This window comes from Phragmites australis, chromosome 14, assembly GCF_958298935.1.
Source record: "Phragmites australis chromosome 14, lpPhrAust1.1, whole genome shotgun sequence".
NCBI lineage: Eukaryota > Viridiplantae > Streptophyta > Magnoliopsida > Poales > Poaceae > Phragmites > Phragmites australis.
The window spans coordinates 28,258,551-28,278,817 of NC_084934.1; the positions used below are offsets into that span (position 1 = coordinate 28,258,551).

The window sequence follows — 20,267 nt, forward strand, 5'->3', positions numbered from 1 at the left end:
ATGGAGTGCACATGGTATCATTGTAAAACTTGCGTCGAGGCGAATCTAAGTTATGAAGGCACCACAATCGTTCGATGGATGAGAAAAAAATTGGATGAAAATACATTCGGTGGTAGGTAGGAGCGTACTGGGAGAGATGATCATTTTGAGAACAATCTAGGAAATTTATAGGTCAAGAAACCTATGCTATAAATAGAGGGGAGGGATGGTTGAGCCATTTGAGTCATCTATTTGAGTGTTGTGTGCTAGGGTTTTAGTAGATAAAGAGATGAGTGGTTAGCCTATATATTAGGTAAGAGCTTTTGTATGAAAAATAATTTGTAATTCGTCGAAAATAGGATGTTTCTCTGCAAGAAATGAAGTTTATGTTTTCTTTTGTGCTTGTGCTCATCTCCTTCTAGTTTTCATCTATTGTCTCCCTTGTTTGGTTGTAAGTTTTCCAGTTTTCGTTGCAGTTTTTGTTTTTATTTGAAAGATGAAAAGTTTCAGCTTATTGAAGTTAAATTTTTTTTTTGCTGCTGGAGGTATAAGATTTACATTCAGAATTGAATTTATTCTCTTGCCTCTAAATCATCAACTTGAAGAGTTTCTTCACCTGATGACTATCTCCTTATATTTAAGTGTTTCTTTCTCAAATTGCAAGCATTCATGTGCGATGACACGTGGATTAGTTTTCAATAGAACCTAATATCTAATTTCATCTATAAGAGCCATGCTTTTCTTAGAGATTTTTATTATGATTTGTTTATCTTCTTTATATTACTTCTGCTCTTAGTTTTGAGATGTATTAGATGAGAAAATAAAAAAAATCATTCGTTTCGAAAGAAATTAGTATCTATTCATTCATCTATACGATATTCTCAGCCCTACCATGCATAAGCCCCATGTGATGCCGGTGCAATTATCCAGGTGAATACATAACGAAGAGTGTACAGCTGGTTTTCGTGAAGTCTTACATCAGTAATATACTCCTACAGAAATAATCCTACTTCAGTCAGAACTTAGAAGAAACAGAGCGAGTGATTACGCTACGGCTACCTGGTGATCGATGTCCTGTAGTCCAGTTCGTGCTGTTCCTCGACGCTGGCTAGCCTCGTAAGCCTACTCTCTGCATCATCGGAGCTTCATTATGTCCAGCGCATTGCCGCATACACTCAGCGCCAGTGGAGGACTGTTTGGACCATGGCCTCGGTATGCCAAGCTAAATTTTGATTATACAAAACCTCACCCAATGCTAAAATATAGACAAAATAGATGTTGTTTAGATTGTGACCATGCCAAGCTAAAATCGGGTTCAACATTTTGCTGGTCTGTGAATGACCTTGGAGCTGTTGTTTACTATAGTTACTGGGCTGATCAAATTTTGTTCTTGAACTAAATGAAAGCTAATTTTTCTAGGCATGGCCGAATATTGGCTTAGCCAACGGAGGTATAACCAAACAGCCTTCTAAAGCCACTAAATAGAGTCATAAAGCAGGAGGTTCTCATTTTTCTTTTCTTTTTTCTTCTCTTTTTCATACCCAAAAATTTTAGGAGTTTGGGCTCTCAGTGCATCGGGTAGGAGGGCTTTGGGACCCTTTCGCTCCAAATTAAAATCCTCTGACTTCAGCATGGTGAAATTAGGGATAAACAGTGAAATGTGAGAGAATAAATAGTACCATGATTTTTAAAACTGTAGCATTAGATTTGATCCGTTCATCTCAAATCAAACGGTTCACGTCAATTTAAAGTCATCTGACTTTACTAGTTGGTGAAATCAGAGGATCCCATTCCCTCCGCCCCTACAGTGGATCCGTCGTTCGTGCTCAACGGCTCAACGCTGCATATTTGTTTGCATAAATCAACTAGAGCAGTCTAAAGAAAGAAAATGAAAAAAGCCTTGCCGCCGCATATGCCATAAAAAATTACTAACTAATTTCGATAAGCAACCGCCGGCTGGTGCATTACTGCTCGAAATTTCAACAGCTACACGCAAGCCCCAGAAAGATACATCATTAGTAGTGTAGTGTGACTCCCGGCCTAGTTGAGAATGGGCCCATTTGCAGCCATGCATTGTATGTGTATGAGCGGGTTGGGCGCTGGGAGTTTGGTTCCGACTTACAAAATGAATGAATGATTCAAATGGTATTCAGCCATAGGTGCTTCGGTACATTGAGTGAATGATTCAAATGGTATTCAGCCAGATGGGCTGCACTCAAATTCTCTGTCTTTGAAAATCCATTATTGTATGTCAATATCTAATTCATATACACCATTTCCATGTCTATTCCATCAAAGCTCAAATATTAGCTAGAAAAGTGTACCCCGGTTGGAAATTGCTCGTTTCCATAGACAATTGTCAAAACTATGGATGAACATTTCAGAATATTCCTATTACTAATCAGTCGTTCATACACATTGCACGTGCAAGCGGAATTATGCCTGTTTCATCATATATATGCAACATATCGTGTGCAACCACTTTACGGTGTAATCCTGCAATTTGGGGCTTCGGCGCGGCATAAATCAACGTCAAAATAATGAAGAAAAAACTATGCAAGTTCTTGATTTACTCTTGCTATCTAGGAGTCTATATAGGTTATTAAAAGTTCAAATTCACTCCATGTTAAGAGTAACAAAAGTGAGATCCACAAACGTCACTACGTACTTGGAGCAACAGATCCATTTCCAGTTTATTCTAGCACATTTTGAGTTTGAGGTTCAAATTTAAAGGTATCTCTCTCCCATCACCAATCTCAAAGATGAATAAAGAGCTGCTGCCATAGCCGATAGGTGGACTTACACCTAAGTGCACTGAAGCCTAATTTCGCTACTCTAACGGAAATGCAATTCTGCACACCCATTTGCACACACAGTCTATATCATGCATCCATCCATCTCACCTGATATTCATCTAACTCTTGATTCTTCTTTTCTACCCTATAATTCTTTCCACTATCTTTTTAACATGAATCTTAATATAAATAAATAGTTTTGATAAATCATATGTGCGCAAGGACATATGAAAATTCTATGTTCCTACTCTTAACAGCCTATATACTACATTAGATTTCTCGTAATCTTCCAGGTTCATTTGATGCCTAAAAGAGCCCGGATTGCACGATTACACTACAAACACTGATTTTACAAGATATACATCGCTTGTATCTTCGTCTTCTTTTGCTAACTTGAACTCCACCGCCGGTTGAAAGGAGAAGTCCTCTAAATCCTGACAACTCAATTGCAAAAGTTAATCTTTGTTGTAGCCTTTTCTCTTTCTCTCTTAATGAATCGGCAGCACTCCAGCCTTCGTTTCATTTTTTGTTGTTGCAAAAGTAGGCAAGAGAGGCAGACTTGTAGCATATGTGCCTCAGATGCATGATGTGAATAATAATAATTGGGAACTGAGAGAATACGGCATACAAGTTGGTAGAACTGTAGAAGGGGCACCGACAGAAGTGAGAGCCTTGAACAAGGTTTATTTGTGAAGAGGTGAAGAAACTTGGAGACATCTTGTGTCGGTGAACCATTTGCCAACACCAGCTAATCTTTACCGAGATAACTTCATGTCTCCTGGAGGGCTTACGATTTTAAGACTCCGTTTGGCATTATTGTGGCTTTTTTTTAATTTTAGATGCAGCAGTTATTAGTAGAGAGTTTACTTTTTGGACTTACAACAGAAAAATCGTACTAGAATTAGTAGAGATTCTCCTCTGCAGCGCAGTGCAGCACAACATAGCAACAACACACTGACCACCGGATTGTCGGAGAAGCTGGGTAGTATATACGCAGACAATCAGTGACGGATTTAGAATAAAATTGATCAGATGTTCTGAGCTAACCTGTTAGAGGTTAGCGTGTTCTATTTATTGAGTTAGGAGGTGTCACATATATTGTTATGTATGATAGATCACTATAGAACGAAAATTTAACAGCTGCCCCTACAGACAACGTAGTATAATGCTATCATTTGACAGCCCCAGCCTACAGTTTTTTTGGAGCTGGACTAGTATTAATCAAAGAGATTAAGCTGCAGCTGACATTCCTGTCATAGTAATCTACTAGTGTAGTACATTAATACGATGACTTGTACAAAAATAGAAGCTTCCCCTGCTGCATTCTGCGCATATCCTACTGGGAGAAATTCGATTTACAGAAGAAGGAACGTTGCACTGCACGTGCTCGTGCTCGCCGACGCCTCGAACGAACTACCGGTCGGTAAGCAACGCAATTTGCAACAAAAATTATATATGATTAATACCACTTCCGGACCATTAATCGCGGACTTTGCAGAGATCGGATCGATCCAATAAGGGATTAGCGATCCTACATTGTTAACGCACGTCGGTGCGCCACTCGGCTCCATTCTTTCTTCTTCCGTTTTTTCTTTTTGGAACTGGAGTGGCATACATCGATCATATCATACTAGCTGGTTTTGGTATACCGGAATCGTTCTAGATCCTGGTGTAAATTTATCTATTTCTTGCAATTTTTGCAAAAAAAATGTAATAATTTCGACGTTCAGAACAACACTGGAGTAACATAATTGGGTAGAAACGCCCGGGTTGACATTTGATATTTGCGTCGTCCTTGTTTTCCAACTGCATGCATCTTCCAGTGTTACGAGGCTCGTACGAAGAAGCTAGCTACTAGCCTTTGCCGGACCATTTGGACATGGCAATGGCTCGATGAATGAGCATGTGTGGCTAACTGAAAGCATTCGACTTGCGGCACGAACTGATGATGCAGAGTTGTGCTTGGTTTCAGAAAATGCTGTGAGTTGTGTCTGCATGCATGCTCCCGACGCGTGCATCCCGGGATGATGTAGAGAACATGCAGTTCCAGATGAAGAATTGCGAGACAAACCCGGCCTGCCGTTCCCTCGATCCCTCTGGCTTCCAGGTGTATAAATAGTCGAGCAGCTAGCTGAGCGACTCCAACTCACTGCAGCAGCAGCAGCCACTTCCACTTCAGCCGGTGTTGTCTTAGCTAGTACTATCTCGCACGGCGAGCGAGCTCGAGCGAGCTTGTCGTTGGCAGGAGGAAGAGATGGCTAGGGTTGCGATCTTGGTCTTGTGCATGCTGCTCCTGGCCGCCACGTGCCAGGGGCTCAAGTACGGGTACTACAGCCGCTGTTGCCCCCCGGCGGAGTACATCGTCAGGGACGTCGTCGGCAAGGCCGTCCGCAACAACCCCGGCGTCGGCGCCGGCATCATCCGCATGGCCTTCCACGACTGCTTCGTCCGGGCACGTGCTGCATGCATGCTGACTATATTTGACCGTGCTTGCATGCATGGGCCTTGCTAACATTGGCACGTACCCGCGCGCGTTGTTGTGGTGGTTGCAGGGATGTGACGCGTCCGTCCTGCTCGACCCGACGCCGGCGAACCCGCGACCGGAGAAGCTCGGCCCGCCAAACTTCCCGAGCCTGCGCGGCTTCGAGGTGATCGACAAGGCCAAGGCGGTGCTCGAGAAGGTCTGCCCTGGCACGGTCTCCTGCGCCGACATCGTCCAATTCGCCGGCCGCGACGCCGCCTTCTTCCTCAGCGGCTACAAGGTCAACTACGGTGTCCCCGCTGGCCGCTTCGACGGCCGCGTGTCGCTCGAGAACGAGACGCTCGCCTTCCTGCCCCCGCCATTCTTCAACCTCTCGCAGCTCATCAACAGCTTCAAGGTCAAGGGCCTCAACGTTGACGACCTCGTCGTTCTCTCCGGCTCCCACACCATCGGCCGCTCCCACTGCTCCTCCTTCTCCGACCGCATCTCCACGCCGCCATCCGACATTAACCCGGCCCTCGCCACCCTGCTGCGGAGGCAGTGCCCGGCCAACCCCAACTTCGCCAACAATCCCACGGTGGTGCAGGACATCGTCACTCCCAACAAGCTGGACAACCAGTACTACAAGAACGTGCTGAGTCACAAGGTGCTCTTCAAATCGGACGCGGCGCTGCTGACGTCGAGTCAGACGGCCAAGAAGGTAGTCGAGAACGCGGTCATCCGCGGGAGGTGGGAGACGAAGTTCGCCAGGGCGATGGTAAAGATGTCGCTCATCGAGGTCAAGACCGCCACCAATGGCGAGATCAGGACGAAGTCATGCCGGGTCGTCAACTAGGACAAGTACTTCAACGACCGACCGCGACATACTGTTTCCTCTTGCTGTAATAATAATCGATCGATCGTGGTGCAACCAGGATCTTATTCGTTTGTTACATTTGTGTCTTTAGAAGCATATTGTTTTCCGGATGGTTGGGTTGTCATGTTTGTATTTTCCTCTTTCTTTTTATAAGACGCGCACGTATTTTAAGATTCAAACTTTTTGACCTCTAATCAGTTATTTGTCCAACGGTATGTGAAGTTTGTGATAAAAAATATTACCATTAGATTTGTGATTGAAAATAATTCCTATGATTATAATTTTGTTGCTATAAACATTATAATATAAGAGAGGTTGACGGTCAATGTATAATTTTGGTGACCATGCTAATTCAAACCATGCCATATAATTTGAAATTAAGAGAGTATTGCAGTTGGCGGATAATATAGGAGAACTTTTAGTAAAGTTCACATTTTAATTTTACCGAACCTGGATTTAGGTTCTGAAAATTCTCAACCACTAGCGTATCAACCCGTGCGACTGCACATGCTAGAAATTTAGTTTACAGTTGAATTGTAGATACTTGTGTTAATAATGGTTGGATGCTAAGATACATCATCTATTTATATTTAAATATTAGAATGTAAAATATAAATATAATTTTTGTTCATAATATTGGAATCATGTTTATTATTTGTGAATAGATCTAATTTATAATTTTCATTTTATGTGTTATGCAAATTAATTTTTATTTGTTTCTTGATTTTTTGAAATTATTATTATTTTTAATGTCATCACCGTATCTCATATTATTTTTTAAAATACATTATAAATTCTTTGATATTATTTTTGTGTGATAATCCGTAATATGTTTGCGTTCTGTTGTTTTAATTGTGTAATATTTGATTATAATTGATTTGGAAAAGTGTGTTGATCGCTAACGTAGCTAAGTTGGAGTTTGCTAACGTAATCTTGTTGGATAAATGGTATCTACAACAAAAAAGGAAAGAAAGGTAAGGCAAGAAGTAGTCTTGGGACTGGACTCTATGATTTGTTTTTTAATCTTATATGTTGTTTCGTCTGGCTGTTGATCTATGATTATAGTTAATCAATCAATTAATTCGACGGTTGGATGTTTTGCTTTTTTATAAGAATTTCTAGGATTTTCTTATGATTAATGTGGAGGCACCAAAAGAGCCTCCAATTAGTAAATATTTGTTTCTTGATTTTTTGAAATTATTATTATTTTTAATGTCGTCACCATATCTCATATTATTTTTTTGGAAATACATTATAAATTCTTTGATATTATTTTTGTGTGATAATCCGTAATATGTTTGCATTCTGTTGTTTTAATTGTGTAATATTTGATTATAATTGATTTGGAAACGTGTGTTGATTGCTAACGTAACTAAGTTGGAGTTTGCTAATGTAACATTTTTGGATAAATGATATCTACAACAAAAAAGGAAGGAAATGCAAGGCAAAAAGTAGTCTTGGGGCTGGACTCTATGATTTGTTTTTTAATCTTCTATGTTGTTTCGTCTGGCTGTTGATCTATGGTTATAATTAATCAATCAATTAATTCGACGGTTGGATGTTTTACTTTTTTTATATGATTTTTTAGAATTTTCTTAGGATTAATTTGGAGGGAAAAAAAACCTCCAATTAGTAAATATAAGATAGGATTTTCAGCTCGTGATTCATGTTCCATGCAGCTTGTTATACTAATCTTCGTGGCTGATGTTTACCAACACTGCTATTGGCTTAGGGTTCACGATGGCATGTTGGGTATAGAAGATGGTAGTGGCGACGAAGGCTCGGTGTTGTGAGGCAATGGTTGTTGTGCCGACTATGGGACTGTAGTAGGGTAGTGGACAGCACGATGACCATTAGATGCGAGGAAGGAGGGTCAGCGTTCGACACTATGCAGTACGAGAACCAACTCAAGCAAGCTATCAGAGAAGAGGAAGAGGCAAATGACAGAGGCAACCTGTCAAGCGGGGGATAGGCGGCGGCTATTTTTAGTAAAAGGTGTTATATTTTATCAAAATAATAAAAATATTTTAGCCTCTATATTTGTAGATGTAAGTAGTTGATATTTATTATAAGGCTTAAAACAAGTATGATGTTATAAAAGGTCTAACAATTGATTAAAAACATCAGAATAAAAATGCAAAATAACATCAGAAATATATTATATTATTAAACTTCTATCTATTTTTCACGAAGATCTCTATTATTATAATCTTCAACTGACGGTATGTAAATTTCATAGTGTCCCTTTTCTCAACTTTTAAAACATAGCTCATATACAGTACCAATAGGCAAGCAACAGCTATGATGTGGGTGGAAACGAGACCGCGTGATGAGGCGGTGGCTAGCCGGTAGCTAGGTGGGTCGCTTATGGTTCTGAAATAGACTCTAAGATCATGTCCAACCGTTTCTTTTCGGGGACCAAAATCTCGTCGTGAAGGAATTTTCGTTCACTTCAGCGTTCCAACGGTTTTTATTCACGGTTCTCGTCATGAAGGGATTCCCAAGATCATCCTCTTCAGAATGGGATTCTCTTTCCTTTCCCTTCGTGATTCTCCTTGAAGAGTAGTTGTTGGAGATGAGAGAAAATAAAGGGAATGGAAACGAGAAAGAGAATCGGGAAGGTAACGAAATAAAAAGGAATATAGTTGGAGATGGTCTAAGTACAAGATAGATCCAACTGTTGTAAAAAAATGTGAATAAATTTTAGAAAATTCTAACCACCAGAAAGTTATATACACTCTGTTCACACTTTTGGGATGATGGGTGCTTTGTTCAAATAGTTTGCACCTCTAACCTCATAGGACACTACCAAACACAATATAAAATAATATAGATTATGATCAGAATGGTGATGTTGTGCAATGTGAATAATGATGGGAAATCAAGACAGAGGACGAAATGTGGCCGATGAAAGAGGAACATGTGAGATGCCTTGTTATTGCGCGAGGGATATGTTGGATTTCGGGATGCCAGCCCACATCAACATAACTTTAGATAGATTTTCAGGCGCACGATAGATAGACACACCCAAGCCAGGCAGCTTACAAACATGAAACATAAACTGTAAAGTTCAAACACGCCGGTGGAAATTTTTTTAGGAATGTGCATGTCATACTATGCTCGCGATGAACAATTCTTCCGCACAGATGACTAGTGGAACAAAAACGAATGGCCTTCTGGGAAAATAAACTGCCACAAAAAAAATAGAATAAGTTTATGGTCAAAATGAAGCTAAAATAATATGCGTGGTTTGGCTATTTCTCGGGTCTTGTTGTGGGCAACTCATCACAAGGAACATATCGGTTTAAACTTCAAATTGGTCTCGATCCGAGTAATCCACTGGAAAAGATCGATACGAGCTTCTAATTTTGAAAAGAAAAAAGAAATAACGGTTTTTCGCCCGTAGTCCTAAAACATTTTTTGCCCATGTCAATGCGCGTATAATATCATTTCCGTACTCATGTCGGCTATGTGCAGCTAATTTAGGAGCGGTTAAACTCGTAATACCCCGAGAGTGTCAGAAACTCCCCAGAGAGAGAGTCAGGAATGCATAGTCTAGCTATAGTGAAAATGATCCTAATAAATTATAATTATGATTTTAGTAATTAATAAAATATAATAAATAAGACTAACATATTTATCAAAATATATGTTAGTAGATCTAATAGATGTAATATATGAAGAAGCTAGCGAAGTCAGGACAAAATTTTATTGAATTAGAGAAGTCTTGGAAAAAATAACTACACTAGAAGGTTCGGTGTTACCGGAGTTATACACACGTCACACCGGAGCATTTTTCAGAAAAATAGAAAACTGAGTTGAAATCAGATTGTACTCACCGAAAAGTCTGGTACTCAGGAGATTGCATATACCAGAGTGTTTTCACTCAGAGCAGGAAATAAATAATTTCACCAGATAGTCCGGTGATTTGTGTGCTTTACACACCGGTGCATTTATTTTAGAGAAGACTGTATCTGTCGAAGACTGAACATCAATACACCACAAGGTACGGTGATTAGATGACAGTGCACACCATAATATTTTTCAAAGAGTTTGCAAAGAGATGGAAATCAACACATGGAAAAGTCCGATGATAGAGTTGAAGGCAATGCCAGAATATCTAGTGTTAAGAAGAAGTTTGAGTGAAGTTCCGATGGCTAGTATCCACTGATGTACACACCAGATGGTTAGTGATGAGACATCGCCTTGGTGGCTTATCGTGCTTTATATCTTATCTTAGTGACTTAGTAACTCAAGAGCCATGATCGAAAGAGACTTAGCGACTGGGAGCATATCATTTGTGGAGCTCCAACGTGAACTAGTGGTGACTTGTATGCCACCGATACCACGTGATAAAAATCTCTTGTGACAAGTTTATCTCTATACCTTATTTGCGTTTTTGCATTTACATACTTACAATTTACCTTAATGGAGTATGTTGTAATCTTATTGAGCGGTAGAGTAGACACATCAGATAAACCTAGAGCACATTTAGATAGAAATTGAGATATGTTTATCTTGTAAAGCTTTTAGAACCATTATTTTCTAAGTGTCCTAATTTACACCTTCCTCTTAGGACATCACCCATCCCTACACTAGCTCACTGTGTACCAACCAGTTCTTGGTGTCGATGATGCCGATTGCACCTTGCTTTGGCAAGGCTACGCGCCACTGCACTAGGCCGGCTGCAACCTCACCACCGGTCGAAACCTCCACCCTACGCCTTTGGACGTTGAACGATGAGTCGTGCCACTGCGCCATCCTCGACCGACATTGTTACATGCGGGTATCGCCGCCGGCCACCACCGATCACGCCATATGGCAAATAATCGGGGCAGGTCGACGGTCGGCAGTGCCGCCAACCACGCCTTCGAGAAGGTTGCGACGTCGCCGAGCCTAGCCACTGCTGACGTCTCTAGGCAGGCGGAGCCTCACGCCGCTATCGCATCCAATCGGACAGATGTGCGGGCGGGAGAGGGTAGGCCGTCGTGCCGCACTGTCATCATCTCCGCCTTTGGCGAGATAGACGGACTGGTGCCATCGCTGTCGATGCTCTAGGGCACGCCGTGTGAGGGCTGGCTGGCGCGCAGCCACGCCTCACCTGCCTTGGTGGGACGGGATGGCCGCTGGTGGGCTTCTGCGCCATCGTCGCCGTTGGTGCTATCGTGCGGTCTTAATTTTTTACTTGTTTAACTCAGTTTCTTTAAACTAGCAGAATTTTTGGTGCTATCGAGCGGTTAGATTTCTGTTAATACATATTTTTTGAAACATCAGTACAACACATAGACGCGTGCACCCACTCATACCACTACACGTACGTAATCACATAACACCTACTGAAGACTAGAGATACAGAGCTTTGAGAATGACGAAACCACCACATATGACTCTTTATCAACAGGTACGTTGCATACCACTGCAAGAAAATTCCGCTTTAGTAAAACACATAAGTAGTAAATATGGGGTTTAATTCGCAATGGTTAGGAGGTATAACCACATCCACTAACCACTCAAGCATTTGCTTGGTTCTCGCAAATACATGTTTTTTAATATATTTACAACTATAAATTAAGGACCATAGTTTATACTATACTTTTATTTGTTATGCAAATGTAGCTAGAGATTTTCTGTTTCTGTTAGCCAGCAATTCCAGAGGGCACTGAAAGAAATGATATGAACGAATTCCAAAAATTGCTGACGGAAATTTGTTCAAGATCTAATGCACGTTTGAACTGGCTAGGACAAAATTTGTCAAAATTGAAATGAAATTGGATGAAAATTCGGTGGTGCAAACACAGCACAAACAGAACAAACTCGAGATCAGAACAGAGGAAAACAAAGCAAAAACCACTGAGTTTTTTTATAGCCATGCCACATCTCATATAATTTAGAGTGAATCGTACAAAACTATATATATTATGCTAATAGTTGTAATTTTGTGTTACAAGACGCATCAATAGTTATAGTTTTGTGTTACCAATGACAATATATATATAGTTTTATGTTATAAATATCACAATACTTCTAGTTTGGTGATATTAAGTATAATAGTTGTAGTTTTGTGTTACAAATAATACAATATATATAGTTTTATGCAATTCACTCTATAATTTGCAAACAAAACAATACCAATACATAGTCCAATACACTATACGCCGAGTTCCATAATCCATCACTCGACTGGAAAAAGACAGGACGAAGCTGGGCCTTCAGTGCAGGCTTGCCCCAGCGCAGTGAGTTTCAGGGCTTTCCAGCGAAACACGAGACAGTTCAGTTCAGTTCTGCACAAGGTCTGAATATTCTGACGTCCCTACTCCGAAGCGCGACCTCATACTAGGAGAGGCTTCGCCATCGCACGTTTGCATTCTTTGCAAGCAGCTCGGCTGACTTCACAAGACTGGAAGAAACAAATTACTGCTTCTGTCAAGAAAATACTCATAAAAAAGGAAAAAGGATAAAAGATAGTTCTCCAGCTAGGAGAGAGCTGCATTGGCATTAGAAACGCAGATCACCATTCACAAATGCATGGACATCACAAGTGCAAAAGCAAGGTCAGAAAACGCACCGTCAACAATCTCATTGAATGTACCGCATCCACTCCAACGATTTGTCAATTTTATTGAAACCAGGTTCCCACTTTTCAGCCATGTTTACAACATTTGATGGCATACAAGCCACATTTGGCCACAGGAAGATACACTCCGCGCGGCCTTTTTTCCCTTTAGACACACCCTCTGGAGCAAGATCGACATCATCAACGAACACACCATCTTATTCAGTCTGCTTCCAACTTTACATCTTTGAGATCTAACTGAACCGCTGATATACAGCCAAGAAACCAACCAAACACCACAGGATTACACTGGGCTCTTCCAGCAGTAATAAAATGGAACAAGGGATTCAGCAAGCACACCTTTAAATTGCTATTCCTAGTTCGAGCAGGCAAGAACTTCAAGAAGGGCGGCAACAAAATGCATTTGAACCTCCTCGTCAATCGTCAAGAAGAGGGGCACATGCACAAACAGTGATTTGATGCCATGTTGCTCTGCGAACCGAAGAGAGTGGTAGTACACGTAGTTGCATACGAATCGACCAGCATCATCTGAGGGCATCACATCATAGCCTATCTTTCGAAGTGACTTTGTCAACTCATTCACTGGCAGAGTAGTCTGGTTGATCACAAAAATGTTCATGAAAACGTGATTAACTCAAGATCAACGATGCTGCCGATGAGGCCAAAATCCCTAAGGATTGAACTTTTATTCATGTAACAGTGTGCATGTAAAATCCATAGCTCTAGCAGGCTGCATGTTACCAGAACGACCAATTTGATTCATATGTAAAACATCAAAACTGAACTCTAAAAAAAAAACATCCCAACCAAACTTCCTTATATTTCCTAAAATATTTGGTGAACAAAAGTCACTCTTTTTTAGAACAGGGAGGGAAAAGGTATGGATTGGAATACCTTCTTCTCTATTCAAACATCTTGTACAAAAAAGGTAATCAATGATTTTCTGTAGGACAGATGATACCTTGCTTTGGACACCTAAAGATGATTTCTTGCCGTAATCAGGTAATGGCACACATTTATCATATTTATTAATTTCTTACAGACTGATGATGCTTTATGATTCAAATTAGACGTAATAGGAAGGGATGGATTATGCTACTTCTACATCTCAAGAATTTTTTTCGCTAGGCACCACCAAACACATTTGTAAACTAACTTGGTTATGAACTTCAGACACCTTTGAAGGTAAATAATGTGTGCAGAAAGCAGATTCTAGAAACAGAATTAGATCTGACAAGAAAGACACTAAAAGAAATAAGACCGCAATTTCTAGCTATATTTCAACAAGCACCCATCAAATCTAACATATTAATCATTACCTCTCTCGTCCGCGAGATGCTTCCATCAGATGGCACAATAGGGACCCTCTGCATGGGAACAAAGAAGCTGGTAAAACGCTATGACAAGATTTATTTGTTGGTATCGATAAAACAAAATTAGGCAATTGGACAAGAACACAACCTGAGGTTTCCATCCTAGCTCATCCGGACAACGGAAGGTGGCTTCATTAACAGCTTGATTCTCAAGAGCAAACCTTGTTGCACCACTGTTGACCCCAAAGTGGATCTGAAAAATGTTCCATACAAAAATTAATTCAGGTGGCACTGAATACAAATTAGAAACTTGTGTTTTATTTTCAGAGGGGAATGCATGACAATGCACAAGATGAAGCTAATTCTTGTGGAAAAAGACATTCTCGGTGTAAGGCAACTGAAGCATTGGTTTCCAATTATCATTTGAAGCTTACTTTTTTTCTAATTTTTTTTTAATGCTGTAAGCTGACCATACTATTACACAATCAGATAGGAGAATAAAATTATTGTCAATTGTAAGTGGAGCTTCACAGCAAGACAAAGTATTTCATTCAACTAGCCATGCCAATCGACATCAGCTGGAGCTCCAGCACTAGGTGCGGATGTGCCCACACAGTCAAATGAAATTCTTAATTACTAATCAGTTACAACTGTAAAGGCCCAGGAAGTGATGATTGCAATTACTGGGAGGTTCCTTGACTAATCTAGGAAGGAAAAAATTATACACACTCGTCCAAACTAAGTAATATAAGATTATATATATCCATGAAATCCTACATAATTCATTATTCCACTTGCCAATGCATGAAGAAACTAGCCAGTTGAATGAGGATAGCTTAAGTGCTAATTAACCTCCTGGATGAGAATAAAAACATGGTAAACAATAAAACATAACTAATAGTTGCTTCATCTAGCATGACCCTAGAAGGCTAAAACACAATATCAAATCAAGAACAAGGTGAGCACTAACCCATATTACTTGTCCCTGAGCTGACGGCCCATTCTCTCTGTCTGCAATAGCAGACTCTAGAACTTTCTGTAATGTTCCAAGTGCCCCCTGCCCTGCTGTTTCGAGAACTGTGCAGTTTCCAAGTACAAGGTTTTTTGGCAACCCTCTCTTTTCCATGAAAGACTTGAGATTGCTCACAATTTTGTCAGTCGGGTTCTCAGCAACCCCATGAAACTTCTTAAATCCAGTAACATGGACAGTCACAACTGAAGGTCCTTCTGATCCCATTTACCCTTTTGAGAATCACCAAACAACAAAGAATTGTACTCCAAAAACCTGAATAACAAAGATTAATAAACGGATAAACATTAGCAAAGGCACACACTTTACCAGACACAAAGCAATGTGGCAATCCGTTCCAAGAAAAAGCAAAGTGGCACAACCATCAGTATGAACTTATCAAATCCTAAGACACGGTGCAACTACTGTAAGAAGTTCCAACTGTCCGACGTAAAGCTACTTACTCGCATACAAGAGGCAAAAATGGTCATAACAGGACAAAAGAACTGCAGTAACAGTAAATTATCGGTGCATCTGAGTTAATTGAAAGTAAATTTAAACAAGAATCAGAAACGTACTTATCAGCATAGTTACCTTACCATTATCTAAAAAAAATCAGCACAGTCACCTAGACAGAAAACACTCACGACCACATTCTTTGAACATGATAATGCAATCGTTGTTCAGTATTTTATTAAGAAACGAACAGCTCACCGAACAATAGCATCACATAAAGCAAAAATAAGCAGGACAAGAACCTAACTCTTGATTGAAAAGATGAGGACACTGTTCAAAATTCGAAGTAACTCCCAAGAAAAGCACACTACTGACAACAGTGCCAGACTGAAAGCAATAGCATATATCTGATGTCTGCACCTACCAAAGCAAGCCTGGCCACAAGTATAATAACAAATATCTTCTAACAAGCAAAGTTTCTACTGACACGAAACTAGCACGCAGCCTTCAAAGTAGCCACCTTTCAATCAAACCCTGCCATAGTACCGTCGATATTAAAGCTCACACGGAATAAAATCGACTAAGAATCACCAGCTATCATGCTATAATTTCAAAGAAAGGAATAAGCACAAGATGAATATAATCACATATAAGCTATAATTGATGTGCAGTGTGCACCTCTAGAGAAGGCTCAGAAAATAACACAGAGGCCATTCCTTCCAATAATTACCGTGCTAAATCAACTCTGTGTAGCATAAACGTCACAATCACCAACAACCAGCAGCCTAGGCAACCACACAAATTACCAAATACCAATTCTCCATTACTCCATGCCAATCAAACACCAGGAATTGCAACTAAAGGAACACGAATTTGCAAGAACCCAAGAGTGATAGACACTAATCCAACAGAAGCCGACACCTTTGGGCCCGGTCACCTCAAGATTCCCTTTAAATCCACGAAAATTCATCAAAACGAGCCTAAATCTCGCAGGAAAGCAAGAAATCTTCCTGCCTCAGAAGCCAAGAAAAGGGAGCCGGGGTTGCGCCACAGACGAATCAACCGCACCCACCACAGCTATCACCGCGCACCAAACCACCAACCGAGCACACAAAACTCTCACCTTTGGGAGTGGAGTGGCTGCGGGACGCAAGAACTTCAGCCTCTGCGATCTCAGGCGCCGTACTCCTCGTGCGTTTCTCGCTGCAGGAGACGGAGATGGAGAGAGGTGGATGGGGCCATGGGGGAGAGCCGTCCCTTTTTAAAGCGCATCGCACAGGGAGGTGAGCAGTGCTCCAGAACTGCAGAAGCGACCGAGAGCGGCGGCGGGTCCCACGCGGCAGCGACCTGTGATGCTGGCTTGGCGGGCCCCGCTTGGGGTAGCTAGTGCTGCTCCCGGCGCTCCGTGGGCGCGGTGCAGTGGGCTGTTTGTTGGATGGATGTCGTCACGATCAAGATAGATGGCCGTGCGCTCCGGCAGGCGCAGCAGATGCCATCGACAACACGGCCGAAGTTGTTGGTTGTTTCCATCGGAGCTAGGGATGGCAATTGGAATGCTTTCACAAATCTATCCCTATTAACTAAGTGTACTAGATGTAACAAAAAGATAAATATTAAATATGGTAATATTAAGTATAAATTTTAGATGTGGAGATATAGATATATTATGAGAGTGTTAATAAAAAAATACATCAAGAATAACATTATAGTTTGATTTTAGATGGAATCTGAAAAAGAGAAGATTATCTGTTAATTTTTTTATTTATTTTTATTAGTAAATAGGTTTCATAGCTGTAACCAGTAATCAGACGAGGAGATTGGATGACGATGATGGATAGTAAAAGTGTGTAAAATATTTAAATTTTAGGAATTTTTATTAGATAGGAGAAGAGTAGAGGTGACGCTGAAACTAACTTATATTTTATATTAGTAGAGAATAGATTTAGCCATCGGGGAGAAGTTTTTTGCAGTCTCCAACCACACAAAAGATTTTGTGGGGATGGGGCTAAGAGGATATAAAATTGAATTATAGTTAGTTACTTCTATATATTTATCATGTCTTTGTAGTATAAATAAATAATTTATTGCTACCTAAGAGAATAAATTAATATTATACGAGTTAATTATTACAGGTTAGACAAAAAATATGATAGTTATCTACACAACAATAATGTATTATACATGTATGTATTAATAAAAACATATATATGTACATATCGGAGGTATAGTGGGAAATATGGATGAGAAGAGTATTCTTGTCCCCATTCCTATATAAGTTTGTAGAGCTAAAATTTTCTCATACCCATCCCTGGTAGAGGAATTCCTCTCAGGATGCCAGGGTCGAGGCTCCATTGCCATCCCTAACGAGAGCCCTTCATCGAACGATCACAATGGCCTATGATTTCTCTTCATCGATCACAATGGCCACTGATTTCTTATGTACTTTTGTAAAGCAGAAATTTCACATGAACTCTGCATTTTGAAACAGGTATAAGGCCCTGTTTGGAAAGGGTGTCCTACGAATCGATTCATTCCCCGAAGGAATTCTGGAACAGAAAATATGTTCCAGACATATAAAGTTCTCAGATTAAGAGTGTCAGAATTTGGCAAGCTGATATGCCTGGAGCCTGCGGCGTATGCCGTTGCTCAAGAGATGGGCGACGTATGGACGGAGCAGAGTGAGCTCACGGCTCTGCTTTCGAAAGCTTCAGCGCCGCCGCAGTCTTCAATGATTGCAGCAATAGCGTAGTGATCGTGAAGCAAATTGATCGAGAGATTACAATTTGAGATTGACCAGCGTGAGAGAATCGGCTCCAGTTCTCTTCAGAAATCCGTTGACAATTTCTGTCGGCTCCGCAGCATGTTTGATATGAGCCATTGGTTTTTCCAATCCAGCAGAACCAGAAGCACACAGAGTGATTACGAAGAATCAACCAAACATAATATACTGCCAGACCCCTAAAAATATGGTAAACTAAAGACAGATCATTAACAGACATATAACGGTACACGCATCTTTGCAGGTTCTTAGTTGGATTCATATAAAAGTTTGTGCAGATAAGAGCAACCAACCAGGTATCTACTTATCCAACTTGTATTCTCCTGACGTCGATGTGAAGAAATAAACAAATGAGAGGGAGGCCAAGCCACTCGGCCCAAGTTCTCGAAGGAAAGGCTGCAACATTGCTGAAAGAAAAATCAAACAGCTTTGAATTCCCTCAAATATATTGGTTTGCTCTTCAAAAAATCTCAACAAACTTCTGAAATCAGCCAAGAAACTCCGTAAGCGCCGAAAACCGTTGCCGATGTGGAAAGAAAGCATGAACAGAATTTTCTCTAACAAGTTACTACTGTTATGCTACAGTTATTTCTTTATCTTTTTCTCGGCAAATGACAAGTTGAAAACTGATGGCATAGTACTAACTTTCAGCCAAATAATGGTCCTTTTTGGTGCTAGCATGGAAAAAAGAAAGCTCAAGAAGACCCGTGAATATGTACTTTGAGTTTTGGCTTTTATCACTGTAGACAGTTTAGTTTGGTCCCCGTCAACTGATGATTAACGATTTAGTACTACTATAACCATTTCTGTAATAAGATTCTCTGCCCTGAATGAAAAAAAAAAATCGAGAAAGGAATCACAAAATGGGAGATTTCTTGCTTACTTAGATCGGTGAATGGCTGATTATCATTTATCAGCTCGATAGTCACTAATTAAACATGTCTTTTATAAAATCTCAATCATTTAAGATGAGTACTGAATCGCGTAAAAAACGATAGGTGCCATATTCTTACATCAGTTCATTAGCCTTATCCGTTTTTATAATTTTGTAATCGGAATAACTACACGGCCTCCTGTGTCGCTCCCCTCGGACGACACAGGAGGCGATCGAGCCGGCCACCAAAGCAGTGTCGTCCTCGTCGTGGAGGGCGCACGAGTGTAGTCCTGCATGGCCGGATTTGGCTGGCCTTTGTCGGATCTATCGCCTCCTTGTGCTTTTGACAGCCTTCGAGGCTCGTCCTGGTGTCGGGTGGTCGGTGGAGGTGTGGTTCGGGCCGAATGCTGTGCTGCTCCTCGTCGGTCTGATGCCGCGCTTGCGTCTGTTGCTCCTTCTGGCCGCCACCGCGCCACTCTTGCCGCGTGGCCGCCCGCTCGCCGTTGGCCGGTTGCAGCGGTTGAGGGTGCGTAGTGGCTTTTTCCAGTGCACATAGCGGCCCTTTTCAGCCTGTTGGTGGTTTGGCGCGACGCAACACGACTGTCCGGCGGAGTGGCACGGCTGTCTGGCGGCGTAACGCCCAGATTCGGGTCCCCGGCGTTGCGGCGTGGTGGCTCGACGATGTGGTGCGGCGTGTTGGCGCCCTCTCGTGTAGATACGGAGGCGGTGGGGTTCTTCCCTCTCGTGTTGCTCGCTCCATCTCGGCCGTTCGGTGCTATTTGGGTTTCTTCTTTTGTCGGTCCGTCTTTTCCACATGTTTCTGCTCGTGGACAGCTCAGTGGTTAGCCGTGGTCTTGTGAGGGCACGCGTAAGGTGTGGTGGCTCTGTTGACAGCACGGGTTCGTTTGCATGGTTTGGTGGATGGGAAGCTCTGGACGAAAGCCTATCCCGACTTGCTGCTGGTCTCAACAATGGCGACGATCTCCGGCACCGCTCCCCTCCCTTGAGGGATTGACATGGCCCCCCACCACCCATGGGGGATTCTCTGGGTGAAAACCCAAGTTTGGATTTTCAAATGGGCGACAATAGCGTATTCGATGCCGCGTCCTTCCTTGAGGCGTCACCTTGGAGTCCCAGCTGAGGCTCTAAA

General features: G+C 41.4%; 2 protein-coding genes across 3 annotated transcripts; one reads left to right on the forward strand and one right to left on the reverse strand.

Annotated features, from left to right (window-relative positions):
* Positions 1-5,003: 5,003 nt before the first annotated feature.
* LOC133891229 (peroxidase 2-like) lies at positions 5,004-6,408 on the forward strand. The gene is made up of 2 exons (XM_062331941.1): positions 5,004-5,226; positions 5,327-6,408. Exons 1-2 carry the CDS (start codon positions 5,029-5,031, stop codon positions 6,089-6,091), a joined length of 963 nt encoding a protein of 320 aa, XP_062187925.1. The 5' UTR covers positions 5,004-5,028; the 3' UTR covers positions 6,092-6,408.
* A 6,297-nt stretch (positions 6,409-12,705) lies between these two features.
* On the reverse strand, positions 12,706-16,745 carry LOC133890636 (uncharacterized). Of its 2 annotated transcripts, XM_062331101.1 has the most exons (6): positions 16,588-16,745; positions 14,970-15,284; positions 14,148-14,252; positions 14,006-14,053; positions 13,026-13,281; positions 12,706-12,931 (listed from the first exon to the last, which is right to left on the reverse strand). In XM_062331101.1, exons 2-5 carry the CDS (start codon positions 15,234-15,236, stop codon positions 13,042-13,044), a joined length of 660 nt encoding a protein of 219 aa, XP_062187085.1. In that variant the 5' UTR covers positions 15,237-15,284; positions 16,588-16,745; the 3' UTR covers positions 12,706-12,931; positions 13,026-13,041. The 2 variants fall into 2 exon arrangements, with proteins under 2 accessions (XP_062187085.1, XP_062187084.1); XM_062331100.1 differs by having other exon boundaries at positions 12,706-13,281.
* Positions 16,746-20,267: the final 3,522 nt, after the last annotated feature.

Excerpts from the sequence above, each read along its gene's own strand:
- LOC133890636 (XM_062331101.1), bottom strand. The coding sequence starts at position 15,236 with ATGGGATCAGAAGGACCTTCAGTTGTGACTGTCCATGTTACTGGATTT. Across the intron at positions 14,253-14,969 it reads CTCAGGGACAAGTAATATGG|ATCCACTTTGGGGTCAACAG; the intron begins GTTAGTGCTCAC and ends AACATTTTTCAG. Across the intron at positions 13,282-14,005 it reads GCATCTCGCGGACGAGAGAG|ACTACTCTGCCAGTGAATGA; the intron begins GTAATGATTAAT and ends GTGATCAACCAG.
- LOC133891229 (XM_062331941.1), top strand. The coding sequence starts at position 5,029 with ATGGCTAGGGTTGCGATCTTGGTCTTGTGCATGCTGCTCCTGGCCGCC. Across the intron at positions 5,227-5,326 it reads TCCACGACTGCTTCGTCCGG|GGATGTGACGCGTCCGTCCT; the intron begins GCACGTGCTGCA and ends TGGTGGTTGCAG.